We start from the raw sequence: 23,699 nt of genomic DNA, 5'->3' as shown, positions 1-23,699 counted from the left end.
GTATTTCACCTAGCAATAATCCCGCAATAGGCGACGATACTGCCACGGCGCAGAGTGCAGAAAACTGGGCGACCCGTTGCGAATTTCCTCGTGTCAGACGTGCTGTATGTTCACGCTCTTGTGCACGGCTGCGCTGCTAGGCTAGTTAAAGCCGACAATCCGGGGAAGCCTCCTTCTGCTTCAAAGCGGTGCGGTGATGATCAGTATGCAGAAGACAGAAATTTCGGAATGTTAGGTAACACCGGCTAGCTACTGTAGCACACCCAGACACCTTCCCCAGATAAGCCACAGGGAAACAACACCGAGACACAAATCGATCAAATCAAGACGGGGCCCGTGTACTTGCATTTATGTTAACTCTGGGCCGTATGGGTATTGAATTGATATAGTATTACAGTCTTTTTCGACAACGTTATCAAAGGTAAGATTGAATTAGAAGAGGAAATGCCCATCGCGGGAGTTATCATAAGACACCTCCTCTTCGACCATTTTCCAAAAAAATAAACGAACGTTAGTAACTATTTAATAATAAGATAAAGTGGGGGAAGCACGACCTGTCCGGATTTGAGCACCTCTCACGCAGCAGTCAGTCATTTGCTGACCAGGTTTTCGCGGTTTACATTCGCATCCAGTGTGCTTATATTTGTAAGCATTAGGCACGGTAACTGCATCGAAGGGATATCGATACCGAACAGCTTTTGGAGCTCTCGAGTATAGACAAGCTGAGCAATTAGAAAGGACAATCACATCGGAAACGCTTTCCTTATTTGGTGCGAGTTCTCCTGCCGTGCAGCCCCAGTTGCCTACGAGCTCATCAGGATTCAACTCCAGACTTGCCAGCCGCCCACTTAGAAGGGAAACCACCTGACACCCCCTCCTCCCAGCCACCAGAGAATAACGTCACCATTCTTAGAACAAATCTTTCAGACAGTTCGCTTCAATGTCGTTAATAACACCCTTAAATACGACAGCCTCCTGTTCCTTCAGGTAACATTGGCTTAGTGTATTAAAACATTAGCTAAAGATCAGGATAATCGTGGCCAGTTATCTGTAACGCACTTCATACCTCGGTTGACACAAAAAACACGAATCGTGACGCTTTTCCTTCTCCGAGATGGAGGTTAGAGAACTCTACATTAAAGTAAGATTCGATACTAAAATATAATATTTGTTCGTGTACCAGATACACAGTGCTGTACAAAGGTATTAGACAGTTTTCGTTCTTTTGAACATTTCACTTACCGCTTTTTCTTCTTGATAAAGACACGTTTTTTTTTCTACTGCCATTTTACCTAGTTTATAATAGAAAAGTTCATTCTGACAGATCTATATTTCGCAGTACAAAAACGAGCTTCTAGCGTTACAGATACAGTAAATGATAGAGAGGAATGTGATATTCATGACAAGTAACCACTGACCACCATGAGTCCATTCTGTTTTGGATGGATTAACCTGCTACAACACCAGAACACAGTGGTAGTTCGTGTATAATTTACCACGTGTTCACATTTTTCAAGACACTTATTTATATCAGATATTCTGATCTAATATTCCGAAGTGATATACCTGACTGCTCCAAGCCGAAACTAAGCTGCAAATATTAATGGAGGCATAGAGTAAATATTTGAAACCCACAAAAAATATTGAGCTCCTCTTTGTATCGAAGATGTCTGCACAGCTACATTTGCTATAGATTCCTTTCAGCCCCACTCCGTCGAATTGAACTCTTGCTCCACCTCCAGTATTTATTAGTCAATTGAGTTAATTACATACTTAACCGAAGCACTGTAACCATTTTCACAATTGGAAAGACGCTGGTAATGTGCAGGGAAGCAGAAAAACTACTGAGACCTACCAAAGGCCACGGACTGATGTACAAACCAAACTGTGGACCGAGCGAGAAGGCTAAATTTGAGTTTCAGCACCAAGGAGAGTTCTCTCTTGAGGGCTCTTGTCGGCTGTAATCTTTACAATGCCTACACACAACACAGCAACAAGCGTAACAACGGCACAAGTGACGATTGTGCCATCATAGAAGTGCAGCCATTATAAAGGCGGTCTCGCAGAAAGATGTCGTTGAAAATATCATGACATTTTAAAGCTTTAGTAGTCTACAGCTCTTTTAGCAGCATAATGCGTAAGTGTATGATCAACTTCATCTTGATCGATATTGTTATTGAGTAATGTATCATTAACAGCGTCGCAATATTGGGTTGGACATCGAAGTGTTTCCTTCATAGTAGTTTCTTTCTGATCAATACGCCAGTAGTACATACTTTCAGACGGGTATGTAAGTAGAACCTCTGAACTGCCATAATGCTTTCATACTTTAACGCTAAACATTTCATTTGTTGAAATAAGCGTGGACAATACACTTCATGCCATTAAAACGTATGGGAAAATGTATCACGTTAATGTTTTCAACGGGCATTTTATTAAAATAATCTTTTGTCGTAAAATACGACATTACACATAAAACAGCAGGAATCACCATCGACCCCTTCTTCGGCGCTTCCTGGAGTGCCCACAAAACAGAGTCTGTAATAGATTCATTTAGCGCTACCCATCCCATAAAATGCATTGAGTAAATACATCTTCCCTCCCACAAAGACATTACAGTAGCTCCTTTGTTATAGGACGTAGACTTACACCATTCGCACGCTGTTAAGTGTGTGTTAAAAGTACAATATGGTTATCCTTGGCAGCTTGGAGTTTTTACGTTATTTAGATGTGAACGTGCTAAGACTGCCTTACACATCCTTCTGTATACATTACAGATTGCATCTTCGAGAGGGACCGCAGTGGGAGGGGCTCGGGGCTTTGCGGTATTTTTTATGAATGGAATTTCGACGATAGACGCTTCATTGACATGAGGAACGCGCCTTTCTCTCTCTCGGAGGCTAATTGGCTGCGACTCTGGACTAATCAAATCCCCCCTCTCTGACGTCAGACAGGTGCTGGCTGAGGCAACACTGATACCCAGACCCGGCTATCAATTGTTCAAGGAGAATGGTGAGTCACCAAAGCGGCGCAGTAACGCGGAGAGAGGCTCTAAAACATCTCTCTTAACACTGTGCTCCTTCAGATACTGCCGGTACTGCTGCCACAGCAGAAGCGCGCTGCACGGTGCTCCGTTTTTGAGCCGTTAGGTCGGGGATTGTGGGACCCCTAGGAATCTTCGCTTCCACCAGACAAAACTCGGACTACACGAACTCCCCTTGAATGGTCAGTGAACGGTGGTGTCCTTTATTTTCGAGTCCAGGTGCGTGTTATTATCATTTCTATACTCAGCTCGTAAACATGATGCTGTCCACTCTTATTTCGAAATGCTTAATTTTAGAGATTACCGATAGCATGCACGTTATTAACAGGTACGATAAAATTTGGAGAATGAGAGAATGGGACAGTGTAGTGTAATCCGAGGGCAGCCGGTGCGTAAAAGAATATTGCTGGATGTCCTTAGAGGTTTAAAATGTGACATTACGAAAATAAATTCATCTTAAACAATCACGTACTGGTAATATTATATGGTTTTAGAAACCTAATTATGTCCCCACTCCATAAACTCCACTTGCAATTTCAGTGCGAGTTTTGATGTGTATGAGTGGCATTAAACGGCTGGTTTAAAGCTTACTCCAGACCTTTGTACTGTATATTTGCTTTTATGTTTCTTTCGCAAATTTCCCGTATACATCTACTGTAGCTACGCATCTAGCTAGATGGGGAAACCGCAACATTCAGTGATTAGGCTGACATTAGTTAAGGTTAATCAGGCGATTTAAACTACAATTAGTAAAGTATAATAGCTGCTAAAACAACCTTTAATGCTCACCATTGATGTCTCCCGACTCGGAGTAACTTGGGCGGGATTTGATTTCTGAATACAGCACGAATCTGGATTTATCTGTTCGAAAAGAAGGAAATACGGTAATTTGTTGTCGTACTCTATATAAGGCACGCCAGCACAGCCTTTCTAGCTAAAGCAACGAGTTTTAGTTTCTAAACAAGTATTAAAAACAACGTTCGATTTTGAATACCGCTATCCAAGAAGTCAAAATACAGGGAGGAAAAACGGCCAAAGAACTCTTCATTCCCAAGGCGCTCTCGACTAAAAACAGTATAGACGCCACTTCGATTACGTTTTGTTCGCTGTAAATGCGTGACCAAGGTGACAGGTGCAATGATCACAGAGCATAGTTTTAATAAGTAAATATTCGTTCATCCACTTATAGCACAGTAGATTCTGAGGTTGTTTTTCATACACAGGTTAACAGGAGTTTAGTTTCCGACTCACACGTTGTGTGATTATCGCTCTATCGACAATTTACAGTAATTGTAATCTCCGGGGGTTTTGAATTCTTAAAAATCAAGAGGTGATGTGGAGACACGTTCATCCTTACAACCAAACGAAGATGAAAGAGCAAAATTCTAATTTTCTCCCTGTAGATCGAATCCTTCAAGGATTCATGCCAAAACTAAAATGTTGTAATTGCTGCATTAAACTGTTATTCCAATTTAAAAACATCTCTTGATGTTTAACTTGGGACTGTTCTACGAACATAAGGGCAAAGAATGAAGGGGCTCAAAAGGTTTAATGCAAGATTTTAATCACAAATCAGTGCCATCTCAAACTATGAAATTACCTTTAAAATATTTTTTCTGTAACTTTTTATAACATGGTAAGATCTGAGTTGTCTTACATCATGTCTTACATAAGATACATCAATGGAACCTAGTTATTGGGCTATTTGCAGCAGTCATCTGCTCTTAAACCACAAGATCTCCATTTCATCTTTAGTCTCTGAGAAGCAGCTCAGATCAGAGATGAAAGAGACAAAACTCAGGTCTTGTATGAAGACACTTCATTTGAGCTGCACTGAAACGGCATTCATAACTGTTTTTTTTTTACTTACCGGTCCAGGTACCGGAGGTGGCCATGAATGAAAACTTCTCCAAGAGCTCAGGGGAGAGTGAGCAGGGCATCTGGCTGGAGTCAGCTGAAGATGGAGGCTCCTTAGATCTAACTTCAGTACCAAGGGAGCCCATGCTCAACCCATGGGATGTGGTGCTTTGCATTTCGGGCACAGTCATCGCCTGCGAGAATGCCATCGTTGTGGCCGTGATCTTCTACACACCATCCCTGCGCACGCCCATGTTCTTGCTGATCGGGAGCCTGGCGACTGCGGACCTGCTGGCTGGACTGGGACTGATCCTCCACTTTGTCTTTCTGTACTGTGTGCAGTCAGAGGCGGTAAACCTCATCACTGTGGGACTGCTGGTGGCCTCCTTCACGGCCAGCGTCAGCAGCCTCCTGGCCATCACTATTGACCGCTACCTCTCCCTCTACAATGCCCTGACCTACTACTCTGAGCACACGGTGACCAGGACTTACATCATGCTCATCCTCACCTGGGGGGTGTCATTGTGCCTGGGGATGCTCCCTGTTGTGGGCTGGAACTGTCTGAAGGACACCGCTTCCTGCAGCATCGTCCGCCCACTGACCAAGACCAACCTGGTCATCCTGTCCGTGTCCTTCTTCATGGTCTTTGCTCTCATGCTGCAGCTCTACGCCCAGATCTGCAAGATCGTGTGCCGCCACGCCCATCAGATAGCCCTCCAGCGCCACTTTCTCCCCACCTCCCATTATGTCACCACGAGGAAGGGCATCTCCACACTGGCGGTCATCCTGGGCACCTTCGCCAGCTGCTGGCTCCCCTTCGCCATCTATTGCCTGCTGGGGGACTATACCTACCCTCCCATCTACACCTATATCACCCTTCTTCCTGCCACCTACAACTCCATGATCAACCCCATCATCTACGCTTTCCGCAATCAGGAGATCCAGAAGGTCCTGTGGGCAGCCTGCTGTGGCTGTATGTCCTCCAAATTGTCCTGTCGCTCCCGGTCCCCCAGTGACGTGTAGCAGGGGGTGCCCTGGAGTTCACCTTGGCGCTGTACCCCATGGGTCACTCTCTCAGGTACCCCAAGTGCCATTGCACTCCGATTGCAACGGGCACACGAGGGGGAGTTTCCTGGCAAACCCTGTCAGTGAAGCAGACTGCTAGGAACCATAGAAATGTGAAAAGGATAAAGGAGGGGAGGTGACCATTCACAGGGAATGAAGAAGACAGCACTCAGATTGGGTGCAAGGTATTCTGCATTATGGGCGATGGTGGGGGCACAGGACCTTCTTCAAAACTGTTTCTCGAAACGTATGCCTGTGAAGAATCCAATTGTGAATTTCCATGTTTCTTGTTCAACTGGAGAGATTTTTTTACATTATTTTTCAAGAAGTGAGTGGAACGTTAAACAGCATGCGGAATGATGCCTGATTGGTAGGGTAGTAGTAGGAGGTTATATTGGGAAATACACTGTGTACCAACTAAACCTACTCTGCAAATTTATCATGCAAAATGTGTCTGTTCCTCAAGCTACTCTGTTGTTTCTCTGCAGGACTTCTGGGTGGTCAAATTGCTACAAAGAGTATATTTCTAGTTTTGAAACTCTCAGTACCGTAAATCCAGAATGAGCACTAATGTCAAAACTACCTCACATTCATTCAAGGTAGTCCATCACCAGTGCTAATTAGGGTCTGAGGGATATAGGATGAAGGTGGTCTATTCTCCCTTTTACAGAAAGTAGAATAGAGATGAAAAGAGAAACTTTGGGATTTTTTGTCCTGGTACAGTTTGCTCCTGGAAAAGACTTGGGCATAGGTCAGATCATATTTAAACAAGCATCCAAGTGTCTGCATCACAGTTGTGACTACCCACTGAAATACTAATGCTTTCTGAATATGGCCAAATTGTTCTGCAGCTCTTCTGAGGTGGGTTAAAACACAGATGTTTATCTTTACCATCCTGTCTTCTGGGGACAGAAACAGAACATTGAAAGCAAAGTTAATCTTTTCTTTTAAAGTCTTATAACACTTCAGTGTGGTGAAACTACACCGAGCTAACGTGACTCAGAAACGTATAAAACGACTTACTGGTCATCACGCATCTCACCCACTTCCGCAACACTTTACTGCCAGAGATGTCGAGCCTTGAGCGCAATGCAATCCTCCGACTCTCAGCTGCCCTCTACTGGTCTGAGGCGAGCAAAGCAGCTAGAACAATTAACATTAATCAGGGCCAAAATCACAGACAATCTCGCCTTCATTAGCGCATTGAAAGGAGTACTGTGGCTTTTAACTCGTGCCTAATTCTGAAAGCCAAACACTCTGATATTCAGAGATCCTTAAAAATCATTTGCACTATAATATATTTTGAGATAAACATTATTTATTGTGGAAAACATTTATGTACATAATATCTATTAATGTCCTGTCAGTGGCCAAATTCTAAGAGCTAAAGAAAAATAATATGGCAATTTATGTAAGTGTATGGTACTGTACTAAAAATTGCACAAAAGTTTAATGCTTAAAGGCACTTTGGAGATGAACTCGGTACACAATGTTGCACAACGTGAAATATGTTAATGTATGAAAATGTTTTAATGAGAATGTATTATGTTCTTCTTTACAAATGAGAATAAAACCTAATTTTATATAAAAAAACGTCACCATTAGTTCTTTCCCTGACATTCCTTTACATTTTCCATTAATGGTAGAAATCTAACAGCTTTAAAATGAAGTGGACTTTCATGTAGTTAAAAGTCAATAAAAACACCGAACAGCTCTTTGAATACTCAAACTAGTGATGGAACATTGAAAACAAAATCCATTTTTTGCTGAACTGTCTGTCATGTAGAGTTGCAAACAGGCTGCAGCAATTGGGATTACTACTTACTGTCCTGTGCCTACTGCACAAGAATACTGTGCATTTGATAAAGAAGTTGGACAATGGATGTTAGGACATGCAAATGTCACAAGGCAGGCATGATGATTACAAAAGAAGAATGAGACAGACATCTAGTCGACATTACATGATACATTTGTCATATTTTCAAAAATCTGAATTGGTTTATGGGTGGCATGGTGATGCAGTGCTGGGGCTCTGGGCTCAATTCCTGGAGTGCTATCTGCAGTACATACTGTATATGGAGTCTGTATGTTCTCTCCCTGTTCACACGGGTTTCCTCTTTTCTGTGTGCGTGCATGTGCGCGTCTGTCCTGTGACGGACGGGCATCCCATCCAGGGTGTATGCTGCCTTATGCCCATTCCCCTGTACCAAATAAGGAGGTTACAAAATGGACGGCTGGTATCTGAGGAAGACAGGAGGGGACCCGTTTCATCTACCATTGAAGTGCAGAACCTACCTGAGCGACTGGGACAGAAATTCTCCAGCTGCCCCCATTACACACATAACTGGGTAGAGAAGAGAGAACTGTTTTCACCAATTAAATTAACTGGCAGCTTTAGGAAGGCCAGATTGTACAAGACCAGGACAGAATTTAATCAAGACAACAGGGTTAACACACCTACTCTTCCTAGAAGAACGAGTCTAATGTCCAAGCTGTAAGGGATTGGTTTGATGTTACATCCAAATGATGTAAAAATCAGTTTTTTTTAACAACTAAGAAGTTAAATAGTTTTTTGTTAAGCAGTTAAAAAAGTATAATTTAAATAAGTGGTGTTGTTAGATTGTACTAGGCACTAATAAGGTGCAATTAAGAATATTGTACAATTTTGGTGTCTATGCTACCAAAACGATACTGCTGCTCTGGGATTTGTCCAGAGAAGAGCAACCAGGTACACTCTGGGGTTCAAAAGAATGGCCTGCAGACAGGAAATAAGAGCTGAATCATGCCATTCATGAACAGAAATGTCTATCCTATCCAAGTATTAAAAATTCTCAAGGACATTAAAGTCAACCCAATGGGCCTCTTAATCAACAGTACAACACAATCCATGTGAAGTTGTTTTAAAGCAGAGAACTAGAACAAAGTAAATTATAAGTCCTGACCTAATAAATCAATGGTACCACAAATTATAATAAAAAAACTTCAATATTTTGGGGAAAATACCATCAGTTCTGACTGTTTAGTGCCTTCACGTCACAGGTGCAAATTGTGACCATTTAATGACCATCTAATCTTGGTTCTGTGATTTTGTCCTCATGGAAGTCTTTGAGCCTCTCCTCCTAATCATTCAATTTTCCTTCAACACCGAGGATCACACTACTATTTCCAAGCTTGCCAGGCTTTTGATTTTGTAAAAATAAAACAATCGCTGCAGTCAATATAACAACACTCAGAGGCAAGTGGTGATCATGATGACTTTACTACACAACACAAATTTACCTTAGTAACAACAATGGGTGCTGGCCCTGAAATTCATTGACTTTTTTTCCCCAGCCACCTTACAAATTTACATAAAGTATGATAATAAATGTACAGTCTGCATATGTTACAGCAATCAAATAATACTACTGATAGGATTCTATAATAAAAACAAAAATCCTGTACTGGAATCTATTAGCAAAATGTTTAAAATCAATTTTATTTGATTTAACAGTTAGACATACAAACAGCAACATGGGTGTATTAATTATATACACATATTGCTTCTTACCATATTTTGCATAGATTTTCCAATAAAGAAAATTACACATAAAAGGCACTTATATATTTGCACAAGGCATAGGTAATGAATAATGTGGAAAGGGCTTTATGGTTTTTGTATTGAACAATCTCTGAACATGCAGGACAACTTGGCTCAAATACTTAAAACAACATTTTGTTCCATGGTATAGACCAGAGTCAGCACAAATCTGGATCCACTTGAACCAGGTATCAATAAGTTGGAAAAAAAAGAGCTTTGTTTATGCAAAGCAAATCAATGTTTATCATATTTGAAGCTGCTGTCAATGTATGGGAATTGCACATCTATAATTGGTCATGTGCGCTAATTCACACCCTAAATGCAGGGCACTAGGCTTTTGTTTCCACCCGAGTCCAATTAATAAATGACATGCTGTCTTCACAGTCTAGATTTGGATGGTTCCCAATCAGAGCTAGAGTGTATCTAGCAACCCAGGTCAGTCAGATACATTCCAAATGCAGGCCCAGGTTTGCAAATAAATGGTGGCAGCTACTTACTCAACTTCTTTTTCTGAATTGGCTACATTTGATTTAAGAAAAGCCTTTTAATACCCATTTCGATCTGGATTTTAAGGACCAGAGTAGGCTAAAGCAGATTCAAGTGACAGGACAGAGATACAAACCAGTCTTGGTTCCATCTGTACAATTCATCTTAAAGTGTCATGGTTAGCGTTCGTGATATAATAATTTAATAAACTGATCAATTTAGAAGTTTTTAAAATTCTGCTGGATATAAGGGTTCATTAATTGACCCGTCTGAGATTACAATTGACTTTGGTAAGGCCATGTACCTCATAGGAGATTTAATGATTTGTCCTAAGAAACTAAACATTACATTTACAACGCGTTTGGTGATCTGTACAGAAACAAATACTACTACTATGAAAACCATAAAGCCCTTTGTACAGTATAAGAATCAAGCCATAGTTACAGTTTAGAGGATAGGCACAGAAAATCTCTTGTACAGGGATTTCCAACAACAATTTTTGACCACTACATCATCTTTGGTCTTTATGTACTTTGGAAAGTGGAAATTCAGGCTATGAGTTTCAGTTATGTGAAGCAGATGCATATTCAGAAACTGAATCAAATTAATCATGTTAATTAAAAAACATTTAATAGAAGAGCTTTAACAGGAATTTAATTTTGTGTTTTTAGGTCTCCAACCATCTACATCTCAACAATGAGCTCTAAGATGTAGAACATATTTTAGAAAGTAGAGAATCTAAGAGTTTGGAGGCCACTTGTAAGGAAAACAGGCTCTCCAAATATCTTGTCACATTGCCAAGTGTTTGTCTAATGCCAGAGACAGCAGATAGCAACTAGATTTTTAATTAGTATAGAAGATCAACTCCTACACCTTGGAATGTTCTACAACTGCTTTAATAAATGTAATAACACAGCACTACGCAGAAAGATGGTGCTGACAACAGAGACATTTTAAAGCAGATAAAGGCACTATCTGCAGCAGAAGACTCAAGCAATAATGTCAACTGGACATCAGAAATATTGCTGAATCCTCATTTCTTAATGGATTAAACGTTGTTCATGCACAGCATTCTGCTCCACATTCTCCAAAACCCACAGTTTTCTATCCTCAAAGCACTGTGACACACGCCAAACATAATTACAATATATTTTGGTTCCAATTGTACAAAATGGCATAAATCATTCCCATCCCTTTTTAAAAAAAACATACACTATAATTATTCTAACCATTTTAAACTGTTCTTATGCATTCAGATAGCAGGAGTGATCAAATAAAAAAAAACAAATCTAATATGCACAAAATTACAAGTATTTCAGTATTATTAATCAAAAGCTTTATATATACCCCCAAATTACGTAAAACAGGGAAAGCACAGTAACAATAAGGAGTTTCTTCCTGTAGTTACATTGTATTTAGAATTAGAGAACCTTCTCAATATGCTTACCTAGATGCTGCACTGTGACTGGCAGTAAACTGTGGCAGTAAGTGCAAAGAGAAATATCCCTCAGACACCATTGTAAAAAAGAACAACTGCTGGTTGGATTGATGCTAAACTATCACATAAAGGTTCCCCCTTTTTGACTGTAAAAGAACTAAACAATGTTAAGATAAGAAACACCATCAAATGCAAACCAATCATGTGAACAGGTTGTCACAACCAAGGTTTCTTTTCTGTATGTGTCAGGACAACCCATGCTGGAAAATCACAGTATAGGAAAGGAGAATGCAGAGAAATCAGGCATTTCAATCATCCAGTCTAAAAGCTGCCTTGAAATTGAACTGAAGACAGATGTTAACAGGTTTTAAGGTAAATGGTGTGCCCAAGCCCACTATAAAGCAGGCTACTGAAAAACAACTTTGAGATGACATGACAAGAGATGTCACAGCACTACTCAACTGCTGTGATCTAAGGCGTGAAAATGTCTGATGCCTTTTTGCTGCCATCACTCCAGACTACTTGGAAAACAAAGCCACCCAAGAACTCTCAGCAGTTGTATAAACACACTGCACACTCTGCCAAGGTTCATGATTTTTCCCAGTAGGTTTTACTTTCTTTAGAACACGTTTAGGCTATTGAGGAAAATGAATCTACAAGAAACCAGATTAAATATGTCGAAATTAGGATATTCATCCTAGTGAATAAAATGCAGTATTTATGGCAATGATTTGAGGAAAGTGACATTCACTGGTAGCCTTTGTGGTGTTCTGAGTTTCATTCTACTGCTGCTCCAGGGCTCTGACTTGAAACAGGTGTTGACTTACAGTAGCTTAGACCAGAAGTGAGTGTCACTGATAAATTAAAAAAAAATAAGAACAGTATAGAAGAAAACAACACCTTTTAAACAGCCCAAGACATTTCAAGCAATGAAGGAATAGATTTCCAAAATGACATTACTAAATGTCTTGGGTGAGTAATGGGAAATACCAATATTGTAAGTCCTGAGAGAATGTATGCAAGAAAGCACAGTCACTAAGATGTGCATCATGCAGGGTGCCCATGTTATGAAACCTTTAGTTTTAAAAAGAAAAACGTGGTCATGACACGCAGCTCATATTTCACAGAGAAAACAATGTCAATTAGAACCTTGCCAAAGGAGGGATGCTGTTCCAAGTTATTTGCTGCAACAGAAGCCCTACTCATAGTGTGAATTAGGAAAGCACTGCACTTCCTTTTCCATTGAAAGGCACATTGTGAATAATTCACAAGCACGAATAAGGCACGTTCATGGCCAACGTACAACTGAAATCTCCAGTCATTCAGTATGCCAACACAACAGCCGGCAGTTGTACTGGCTTTCTGGTTCAAAACGGTATTGTAGGCAACTCTTTAATTACTTGACCAGATTCATGGCTTCATTTCTTGACCACAAACAATTCCAGTTTCAAAGTTACAAAACGAGTACTGAGTTTTTGCCTGAACTGCATCAGCAGTAGCACTTAGGTAAAAGGAGGCCATGAGGCCCGGAGAGCATAACACACGTGACTGCTTCATAGGACTGCACTTTCTAACCTTGTCACCTGCTTACCAGCTGGGATCTCACATCTTCCATCACTCTCAATAAAGCAAAGGAAGGAGGGCCAGTGAGTTCATTCATGCTGTACATAGCCTCATAGAAAACTCCGGGAGGACAAGCTTCCTGGCGTTAGTTGTGTTAAGCTAACCCAGCAGCAAATCTAACAGTACTTACTTATTTGACTAATATAGGAATTCTGATATCAGGGTATCATTCCAACTACAGGTTAGAGAGACGGTTCTGATATTTTGCCTTTTCTAAAAACTGAGATTTAAAAAAATGTTAAAAAGGACTTTAGGAAGTTCAAAAAACAACATTATTTCTATAAAGACTGACTCAAAATTGATGACATGGCTCTTATGCTTTCTAAAACGTTGAAGTCTTAAACCTTAACAAGGTAAAACATAAAAAGCAGGGGTTTTAGAGTCAACACTAAATATTCACATAAGCAGCTTGTCTGGGCTTAAACAATGTTCTAGGACTGCTTGTAAAGGCACCCTCCAAGAGTAAAGACCAAGCTAGGGCATGGAGACACCTGAAAGCCCTAGAAATCTCCAAGGTGCTGGCTTAAATCCTTGGAAACTCGTGAGAACAATGCAAAGGAGAAAATATTTCCAGGAGAAAATGCAGTTTCTCAAACTGTTTAAATGAATCTCTATGGGAGTAAAGCACAATTATTCGTGCATAACAAGTTAAGCATGCTGCACAGTCAGCATACAGTGTCAGCTTACATTGCAGGCCTGCTCCAACATGTTCTAAATTTGGCTGTTCTTCCAGAGGTGGGTTAAGAGACACTCTTTGGCAATTTCCCCCTTCTCTGTAGTTTGAAGACCCCTTGAAAAAGGGGGACCCATAAAGTTAAATAACTATTGTTTGCTGCCTAGGGAAGGAAAGGGATGAGTCAGAGGGCTCTGAACCTAGGTGGAGAAAACAGCTACACACCGTGCTTCACACAAAAACTAGGGTCACAGTCCCATTACCTTGCAGTGGCTTCAATTAAACTTCACTGGGATTTTTAACCATTTTGATGAGAGAACTTTTAATAAAGAAGCACAGCCCCCCAGTCTTCGCTCTAGAGAGACTTTTGCAGTGGTGTGCATCACTTACGGACAACAGACTAATGTCATCAGCTTTCCCTTTCAATGAGACAAAATTTCATTTCAGTTACAAAAGCAGACCAGGCACGGTCCAGTGCCATGACTGAAAATCTGTGCAATCCACTTAATTTGCTGTTAGTGACTAAATTTCATTACCAGACAGCAACTGCACAAGACCTGAGCACCTGTAGTGGATCAGGGAATTTAAAGGGTCGAAATGCAAAGTAATTCTGTTCCACACACCATTGTTGTCCACTTACACATGAATGGTGGCTGATACAACACATTTAGCTGGTGGTGCCATCATTCTCTTTGGAGATGCAGCCTTTTATCTTCTGCAACCTATTTTGTCCGTTCCCTGCTGCAAAGTCACTGTGTTTAAGGAATAACACTTTGTTCTTGTCAAAGAGAAAACTATGACCAAGGTCCAATGGTGCTGGCATTCCCACAATGCGAGTCCGGATTTCTGATCAACTCTAGGAAACTCGTCTTATGAGAAGATATGTCAAGTCCAACTGCTGAGCCACCATGACTCGTGCCTTCCCCGTGCCACAGAGGTGCGAGCTGGGAGAAAAGCTGAACCTGTGCCAGACACCGGTGAAGCTGTGATCTGAGCCTGTCTGAAGCTGTACGGAAAGGAAAGGGGTGATAGGTATGTAGTAACTAAGGTCCTCTGCAAAAGAGGCAGAGGAGCGTGTTAGTCAGACCAATCTTCTTCGCCGAACTCGGAGGAGTCGTCCTCGGAGTCGCTGCACTCCACAGCGATGCGGCGCGACAGAATGGCGGCCACATCGTTCCCCATGTGATCTCTCTTCTCCTGCTCGCGCTGCTCCTCCACTTTGCGCAGGTTGAAACCTGAGACACAGGACAGAACATTAGCCCCAGGCCAGCCCAGGCACTCCCAGAAAGTCTCCTTCTCAACCTCTGCAACACAAAAGTGAATGTAACATCTCCGGGACCTATAAAATAACCACACCATAGCCTCTGCCAAAGAGAACTGCTTTTGTACCGTTTCATTGTAAACCACCCTTGGTCCGTGGACGCAGGTGTCTTTATCCAGAGTGCCTACTTCTTTTGTTGTTTTTTCTTTGTAAAATCATTACCTATCAGTAAACATTTATCATGCCAATTGCCAATAAAGGTGCAACAGATCTAATGGTCTGATTGCTGGGCTTGCAAAAGTATTAGGAAGTATTTTTCAGGAATGGGTTGGAATCTTTTCAATATATCTTTCATTTCTTGTTTTTATTTGGCTGGTCACCATGTGTTGCACATTAAGCATGTAAACATCCCTTTAGTTTTTGAGTTTCATGCTGTCTTGCACTAGTGCCTCTGAACATAAGACACACAGCGCACGCAGCTCACCGTCAGTGAGCAAGCAGGCAAGGCACACTGAATATATCCATCTTGATATTTTCTCTCTGGAACGATTTGCCTCAGGGCCGACTTTCCTGCTCCACTGTGGTGGCCTGCATTTTATCACCACCTAGCGAAGTTGAAGAGCTTGTATTGCCATTTCTGTTGGTCTCTTAAGGCATTTTTTTGTTCGTTTGCTCCAGTGAGCCATTTCATGAAAACCACAAAGCAGCAAACTCTAACAAAAAGGCGAGTGCTATCAGTGCTTGCAGGTACATGTGTTATAAACCATATGGTGGCTGGACTTGAGTGACTCAACAATGTACAACAATATTTTATCAAATATACAGTACTGTCTGTTGGGTCTAGTCAAAGTAATAATAATAATAATAATAATAATAATAATAATAATAATAATACACTTTATTTTATATTTTATATAGAAGAATGGAACCAGTTAAGTAAAGGCTTTTCTGAAGAAGAGGGTTTTGAGTCTGGATTTGAGGGAGTTTAGAGAAGGTGACTCTGACATCCTTGGGCAGAGAGGTCCAGAGCTTGGGGGCATAGCAGGAGAAGGCCCTGTCACCCATACAATGTAGACGGGCTTGGGGGACAGTAAGGAGGGCAGAATTTGAAGAGCGGAGGTTGCGAGGTGGGGAGTAGGGCAATAATAGTTCAGACAGGTATTGAGGTGCCAAGCCATACAGAGCCTTATAGGTGAGCATGAGGATTTTAAAGTCTACGTGGAATTTGACCGGAAGCCAGTGCAAGGACTCCAGGATAGGAGTAATGTGAACACTTGCACTAGACCTGGTCAGGATTCTGGCTGCTGAATTTTGGACATACTGCAGTTTGTTCAGAGTAGATTTAGATACCCCAGCGAGTAGAGCATTGCATATCTATTTCTAACTGACACACAAGATTATATGTATTATTATTAATAATTTTCACCTCCTGCATAATAATAATATTATTTCTTCCTTATACTTATTTAGTGCTGGACACTCCACTCAAAGTGTTTTACAGGTAACGTGAACTCCTCTCCACCACCACGAATGTGTAGCCCCCATCTGAATGATGCAACAACAGTCAGAGTGCGACAGTATGCTCACCACACATTATCTATCAGTGGGGTGGAGAACAGAGTGATGAAGTCAATTCATAGGTGGGGATTATTAGGACGCCACGATTGGTAAAGGCCAATGGGAAATTTGGCCAGGATGCCGGGGTAACACCCCTACTCTTTTCAAGAAACACCTTGGGATTTTTAGTAACCATGTAGAGTTACAACCTCGGTTTTACATTTCATCCAAAGGACGGCGCCTTTTTTGCAGTATAGTGTCTCCGTCACTATACCGGACCCACACAGGCCACAGGGAGAGCGCTTCTTAATGGTGCCACTAACACGTCTCCCAGCACCAACCTTAGCTTTCCCAGGAGGTCTCTCATCCAGGTACTGACCAGGCTCCCACCTGCTGAGCTTCAGTGGGCTGCCAGTTCTGAGTTGCAGAATGATATAACTGCAATTCACGTGAGTCCTGCACGATCACTCTTCACTTCAGCCCCAGAGCTCGAGAACGCCGAGGAACTGCTTCCACCATGTCACCTGTGCTCTTTTCCACCAATCTCTGCACACTTGCGGTGCTGCAGGTCGCACGCCTCTTACAGACTCACCTTGCCGGATGGCCTGCAGCAGGTCGCTGCGTGCATCGCTAACCGGGGCCTGTGGTTTGGGGGCGCTGGTAGCCACAGGAGCTGCACTGGAAGGCGGAGGAGGTGCAGGGGGCCCCGGGGGTGGGGGTCCAGGGGGAGGAGGGGGGGGAGGCGGAGGAGGGGGTCCACCGGGAGGCTGAGAGACTGGCACGACTGAGGCAGGATCCATGGAGGGAGGGGGAGGGGGCATGCAGGGTGGTGCAGGGAAGCCAGCAGGGCCACTGGGAGGCGGTGGGGGCGAGGGCGGGGCGTCGAATCCAGCGGGAGGGGGTGGAATGCCCATGCCAGATGGGGGAGGAGGTGGGGGTGCAGGGGGAGGGGAAATGCAGGGTCTGGTGCCTGGAGGAGAGGAGCCCATAGGGGGCGCAGGTGGGGGGTGGGTAGGACTGAGCATGCTAGAGCGCTTCTGGGTCCCTCCTCTCTGGACATCATTGTACCTGCGCAGGAGACACAGTGAGATACACAATCTTCACTCTCGCACCAGATCCAATAGAAATAATTAAAAAAAACAAGACAAGCAAATGACCAAATGAGGTAAAAAGGTAAAAAACAAAACAAAACAAGGGTTTCTTTAGGAACTGGCTGTTTGGTAATCATAACACAGCTAAATATCAGTCACTGGAATGCAATTTCAATCAATCGCCCCCATCGCAATCACCCCACAGGAGGATGTTAGATTAATTGCATAATTCATAACCAGATACCAGATGCCACACGTGATTTAAGACAAACCGCAAGGCATGCAGTGACCTTGCTGAAATACTTACAGGACTGAAAAGTTATTTTACCTCATGATTCATTACACTGCATTCACTACAATGAGAGCTGGAAGATATGAATACTGAGCAGGTATCCATCTGGTTTGCGTTTGTAAGCAAGTGGCTTAGCAGTCTGCTTAACACTGAGGTGAAGTTCCACAGGTACAAAATCAAGTTTCTTTTTTATTGTCGTGAACACGTCCACTTGAACAACAAAAGTGTGTATCTATAGGGGTTAATTTCGTGCTGAAAATAATTAGCGGTAAGTGGAATTTAGAGAAGTTCCATGTCAAGCCTTCCTCAGGTGTGTGTGATATCTCTACATGTTTTTTCTTCTTTCTTTTTACTGTGCGGCATGGAATTAACCTCTGCTTGCTGATACAGGTCTCCAGTCTAACCTATTTACAGTGGTTGCCCTTTTCAAAAGAACAGAAAGAAATTTGCTGCACAATGTAAGTACCAATGATGACCTACAACAGCACTAACTAACAAAAAGGGTGAGAAATGGGACTGAACCAGAAACGTGAAAGAATAACAGTAGCTGTGCACTGAATTGCCAGAAAAAGGGAATGTTACATTATAATGACGTGAGTGTAAAGCAGAATTCCAGTTAATCCAATGATTCCTTTTGCAGTTTTAAGTGTCGGAGGCCATTCTGGGGATCACCGATCACTACTTACATGTCAGGAGGAGGTGGGGGCAGTTCATCGATGGCCGGGGGTGGAGGTGGAGAGCCGGGGTCAAACACCCCAGAGTAGGAGTTCTGGCTCTGATCCAGATAGCTTTCCGCTGACGTTCCCATCCCATCCCCGGAGCTGATGCTTCCATTTAGCATCTCATTGGAATCTCTGGAAAAAAAGGTGAGGAAACATGACATCACCTTCCACAGGTCAATGTAGGTTTCACTACGCAGAATGAGAATTGCCAGAGAATTGTCCTAGTGAGACTGAAGACAAAAAAGGGTACCTAAGTACTTGGTACTATTTAACCAAGTATAATGAAAAACTAAGTGATGTTAAGCTTTATGCACACACCAAGACAATTAAAGCAATTTCCCAGATAATCTGCAAACTGTGAGTCAATGTGGGCACAACAGTGGACAGTAACTGAGCTGACAAGGAGTCTCTGGTGATAAACTTTACACTACAGTATGTTTCAACCCCATGTATGACCTGGATTCAACTGAAAAGAAGTATCTCAGGTTTAAATTTAACTAGTTAGGTTAGAGGTTAGAGGTAAGAACAGGTAAATATATCCACTATAAATGTATATATAATATAAATATGTGAAATTCTATATTGGCCAGCATGAGACCAATCAGCAGAATTTCATTATCCCTGGTATTGTATACTGGTTATCTAGAGTTCAGCCATTAAGGGAGTTCATTTTTAAAAACAGCTAAAAATCATCATTTTAAAGATTCAAGAATATATCATAGGAAGAAAACTTAAATGATACTAGACTTATAAATCCCTTGCTCCGAGACCCTTGGCTGGCTAAATAAAAAAAGGCTCCACGAAACTGGTCCAGATAGAATATTAGCATGTGGGCCCCAGTGAAAAACACAAAGTGGCAACTCACTTTTACACTAAAGAAAAGGAAATAGTCATAGTCCATTTCTTATAGTCAAAAATGGAAGTGCAGCCTTCTTAATACGCTTATAAATTTATTAAAACAGGCATTTATACTATTACAGTCTTCTTTCAAATTGTTTTTTCCCATGCTCCAAAAGTTCCTTATTAACTCTTCCTCCCAAAGCACACAGAAATGTAGTTAAAAACAACACTGTTTAAGCGACTACTGTAGGTGAGTTTTGTCTGAATACATCTCTTGAGTTAAATTACCCGAATACAGTACACTGAGAACAACAGAGCTCATAAAGCCACAGCTGAAAACAGAAGCTTCTTAGTGTGCTCTAAATTTAGAACAACCCTAAGCTTCAGGTTCACTTTGAGGCAGTTTCTCTTCACAACACACTCAGGCTGGTGTTTTATGTGAACGACTGCTTCAGTGCACTTCTCAATTGAAGACAACAGCGGGTGGGCTTTATGTTTTCTTTGGGGGGAGGCAGGGGAGGGAATCTCTGTTAGTAGATCTTCTTAAAGACTTGTCTGCAAACACTTTCCATTTTCCTCTGGAGGTCAGCAATGACAGTCACAGACTGTTAGCAGATTGCTGCTGCAAGATTAAAGAACGTGGAGGGGAAGACAATGAAATCAGTCAAGCGGCAGAATTCTCCATTGCTGCCATTTGTTCTTTTGGAATCAAGATATTGCTTTCAATGTGCCTTCTTGACAGGTGTACAGTGGGATCTCAACAGCTGCAACAATTATTGCTTATTCGCGATTTGGTCTGCCTGATGCGGTCTTGGATGGAAGAAGAGCAGAGCGGAATGAAACCGAGTTGAAGGTTAAGAGCAACTTTCAAATTAGCGATGCAATGGACAAGGATCACGAGATGAATCTAGCTAGTGAGTGAGCCTCTCCCTGCCCTGTACCCAAGTACGCACTATCCAGCGAGGCCTTGTCTTTATACTGTGACAACACTGCCAGTTCTGTGTCGGCCGCGTGAGGAATGACGGGGGAAATGACTTCACAGGCTCACTTGACAGTTTTATTGCCCGTTTCATTACAGTTGGGTGTGCTAATCATGGAGGCAGAGAGAGCGAGTGCAGGCACTCACTGGACGCAAAGGAGGGATTCATGTTTCATTTATTTATTTTAGCCGATTACTTAAGTTTAAGTTTGTGATCACAGCTGTTTCTTTTACTTGATCAATGTTATGTGAATTAACCTGAAGTCAGCACATTAGTACTTTAATTATCATATAAGGGAGAATTTTTTATGTCTTTTAACCATACATACTATATTCTGTAGTGTATTATTTGACGGCACTGGGGTGGACTTGGTTCTATATGAATTTGGCTGTTCACGCACAGAACCCTCATGACTGTCAAGACCCTACTGTACTTAAATCCTAAATCGATAGTCATAAAACTCTCACTGTGAGAAGAGAGACAGTGTTTATTTAAATATGTTAGTTGTCTCTTTACCTGGACCTGCGAATTCCATTTCTTCTGAAGTGGGTGCATTATTATTAATATTAGGGTGATGACACAGAAGAACACAAAGAGAAGGAAGAACAGGAGGAAGAAAAAGATTAATAAAAAATAACGCCATACGTTTTATATATTGTCACCATCACTAGGGGCGTTTGGGGAAATGTCTTTTAAAAATTTAAGTTTTTTGGAAAAAAAGTGTAAATTATTTAATGAAAAATGGATAGAATTTGGGCATTTTTTTGGGATTAAATGAAAGTATTAAGAGTTGGTTTCTATTTTTTTTCTTCTGAATATGCACAACATGAGGTAGACTACTCGATAAGACCGGAAGATTTTACAATTTGGATAGAAAAAAGGCTCCTGGTTTGGCCACCAGGCTGTATATAGAAGAATCTATCTGTACTAAATTAAATCCATTAATACATTAATTAGACACCCATCCCTGAACTTGTTCCTGCAGCAATATCACAGTCCAAATGAACAGCACAACCTGAGGAAATGAGGATTTGTGCTCATTATTGAAAGACAATACATTGCAATAAAATCATAATAAAATTATAATTCATATTTTATGATTAATAAAATCATATACTGCTACATATTAACAGATTTTTTTAATTGGGCTTATAATAAATGGGTGCAAGGAAGACTAACTATTAATAACACAGAAACATTCATTTAGAAAATGCACGTTAAATACAAAATGAATCCTTTGAATACGCTAGGCCATTTTTGCTTTGTAGTGGAGTTGTTGTGGAAGCACAGCACCATTTTACTAAAGGAAACCATTAACTGCTGCAACTCGAAATTCTCGGCTCCAACACAAACGTCTGAGAAATTGGGAAGACAAGCAAAATCTGTAAAGCTTTACTATTTGAAAAATCAAAATGCTAATTTTAGAAAACACTATTTTCTAATAGGAAGGTCAGTGCTCCCATCAGTAATGTTACTCTTGTATCTGAAAAGCAGGACCAGCATACATAAACTGTGCGTCTGTGAACATCTCCACATCTTGGCCCAAGGAAAAGCTGTTTTTTTTTTTACCAATTTGCCTTAGTTGTTAATAACTGAAACCTACTTAGAATTAACTAAGAGAAAAAAGAAGGTAAAGGAAAGGCCCTTTAATTAACCAGAAATTAAACTAAATTCCACCATTTTCTCGTTTTCTTCAACACTGTCCCTTGTAAAGTCAAATCAGCTTGATCCTATAAGGAGTCATTTCTGAGCTTCCTGGAATGTGCCTTCCAGGAAGAATGAACAGCTGTCTATCCTGGCTCAGGCCCCTGTGCCAGCTGGACTTACGCAGCGTCGCTCTTGGGTGTCACAAACTCCTCTCCCATCTTCATCCTTTCCCACTCCTCTTTGCGGGTCTTGATCTTGCGGGGGTTCAGGTTTCCTCGGTTGGGGTTGTCCTTCTTTTCTTTCTGCAAAGACACGGGTGCAGGAGGGGCGGCTCAGCTATACTGCCATGGCATTCAGCCAGCCCACCGACAGGACACCACCAGGAAACTGGTGGTCTGCACACGCCGCACCGTCATGAAATGGTACATTCGATGTGACAGGTGGGCTGGTCACCGGAATGCATTTAAATGAAATTGATGATTTTTAGTGCTTCAGGCAAAGGAGAAGACTGCAGGTAGGTCAGAGTTCATTGAAACAAATTAATTCAAATCATCTGAATCTCCTTCCCTGGAAATGGACTACCAGATGTGCCCTCTTATCTCTCTTTTCACAGTTATGGATATTTTACAAAGCGCAATAATGGATTTCTCTCTTTCACTACGCTATATCATTCTCTTAAAGAGTAGGGGTGTTACCCTGGTGTCCTGGCCAAATTTCCCCAAATTTCCCAATCATGGCTTCCTAATAATCCCCATCCCTGAATTGGCTACATTACTCTGCTCTCCTCCCCACTGATAGCTGATATGTGGTGAGCGTTATGGTGCACTATGGCTGCCGTCGCATCATCCAGGTGGGGCTGCATATTGTTGAGGGTGGGGGGGAGTCCCCATTACCTGTAAAGCACTTTGAGTGGAGTGTTCACAAAAGTGCTATGTAAGTGTACAAAATTATAATTAGTATTCATTTCTCTAATAATACTAACAAAACTGCTTCTCTAATAATAACAACAACACCTCCAAACTTGGGTCCTATTTCTTTGTTGTTCACAATGTTGCCTGGTCCAGTTCTACACTTTAAATTGTTGGTACATTCTACACCGATCACTGCTCACAACGCATTTGTATCAGTGGTCAAGAATACAGGAAATTTTCATTTTATTAATGTCCAGTCTGAGAAACAAATGCTTCATAAACCAAGGATTATGACATTCTCCTCTCCGTGCCCTTACATGCTGTTTATATATTATACCTTATGGTTACAAGGGAGGAGTAATCTTGGAAATAATAGACGTCCTATAATAAAACAGCAAAAAGTAGTGTATTGCCAATCCATAAAGAAGTGCTTCAGCCATATTTCACAGGCCCACATTTAAAAAAAACTATGTATTTTTCTGAAATTATTCATCTCATTTTATGCCGATCTAAACTGAACAAACATGAAATAGACGGGTCAATGAATATTTATTTATCTTTTTGTTCAAATTGTGAACAATGTACAGATACAGTGACGTTCAGAATTGCTCAGTCCCAGGGCTTGCTTCAGTT

The 23,699-nt window shown here is 41.5% G+C and overlaps 2 protein-coding genes across 4 annotated transcripts in view; one reads left to right on the top strand and one right to left on the bottom strand.

The window, feature by feature from the left end:
• The first annotated feature begins 2,149 nt into the window (after positions 1 to 2,149).
• Positions 2,150 to 7,558, top strand: gpr3 (G protein-coupled receptor 3). Its single transcript, XM_088603010.1, has 2 exons — positions 2,150 to 3,262; positions 4,922 to 7,558. The coding sequence occupies exon 2, from the start codon at positions 4,937 to 4,939 to the stop codon at positions 5,921 to 5,923; it is 987 nt and encodes a 328-aa protein (XP_088459136.1). The 5' UTR covers positions 2,150 to 3,262; positions 4,922 to 4,936; the 3' UTR covers positions 5,924 to 7,558.
• Positions 7,559 to 9,205: 1,647 nt separating this feature from the next.
• Positions 9,206 to 23,699, bottom strand: part of wasf2 (WASP family member 2) — a 34,433-nt gene continuing 19,939 nt past the window's right edge. Inside the window, exons 6-10 of one of the 3 annotated variants that reach the window (XM_088603007.1) lie at positions 22,336 to 22,457; positions 21,025 to 21,048; positions 18,653 to 18,820; positions 17,176 to 17,651; positions 9,206 to 15,000 (exon numbers count right to left, since the gene is read on the bottom strand). In XM_088603007.1, the coding sequence (XP_088459133.1) occupies positions 14,843 to 15,000; positions 17,176 to 17,651; positions 18,653 to 18,820; positions 21,025 to 21,048; positions 22,336 to 22,457 (948 nt within the window). In that variant the 3' untranslated portion in view covers positions 9,206 to 14,842. The remainder of the gene's footprint in view (positions 15,001 to 17,175; positions 17,652 to 18,652; positions 18,821 to 21,024; positions 21,049 to 22,335; positions 22,458 to 23,699) is intronic. The other 2 variants (XM_088603008.1, XM_088603009.1) reach the window with 2 other exon arrangements.

The sequence above is a fragment of the Lepisosteus platostomus genome, chromosome 13 (assembly GCF_059453375.1).
Source record: "Lepisosteus platostomus isolate fLepPlt1 chromosome 13, fLepPlt1.hap1, whole genome shotgun sequence".
In the NCBI taxonomy this organism is placed as follows: Eukaryota; Metazoa; Chordata; class Actinopteri; order Semionotiformes; family Lepisosteidae; genus Lepisosteus; species Lepisosteus platostomus.
This window is presented reverse-complemented; position numbering and strand designations above follow the sequence as displayed.

Bases quoted from the DNA above. Each gene is read 5' to 3' on its own strand.
- gpr3 (XM_088603010.1), top strand. From the start codon at position 4,937: ATGAATGAAAACTTCTCCAAGAGCTCAGGGGAGAGTGAGCAGGGCATC.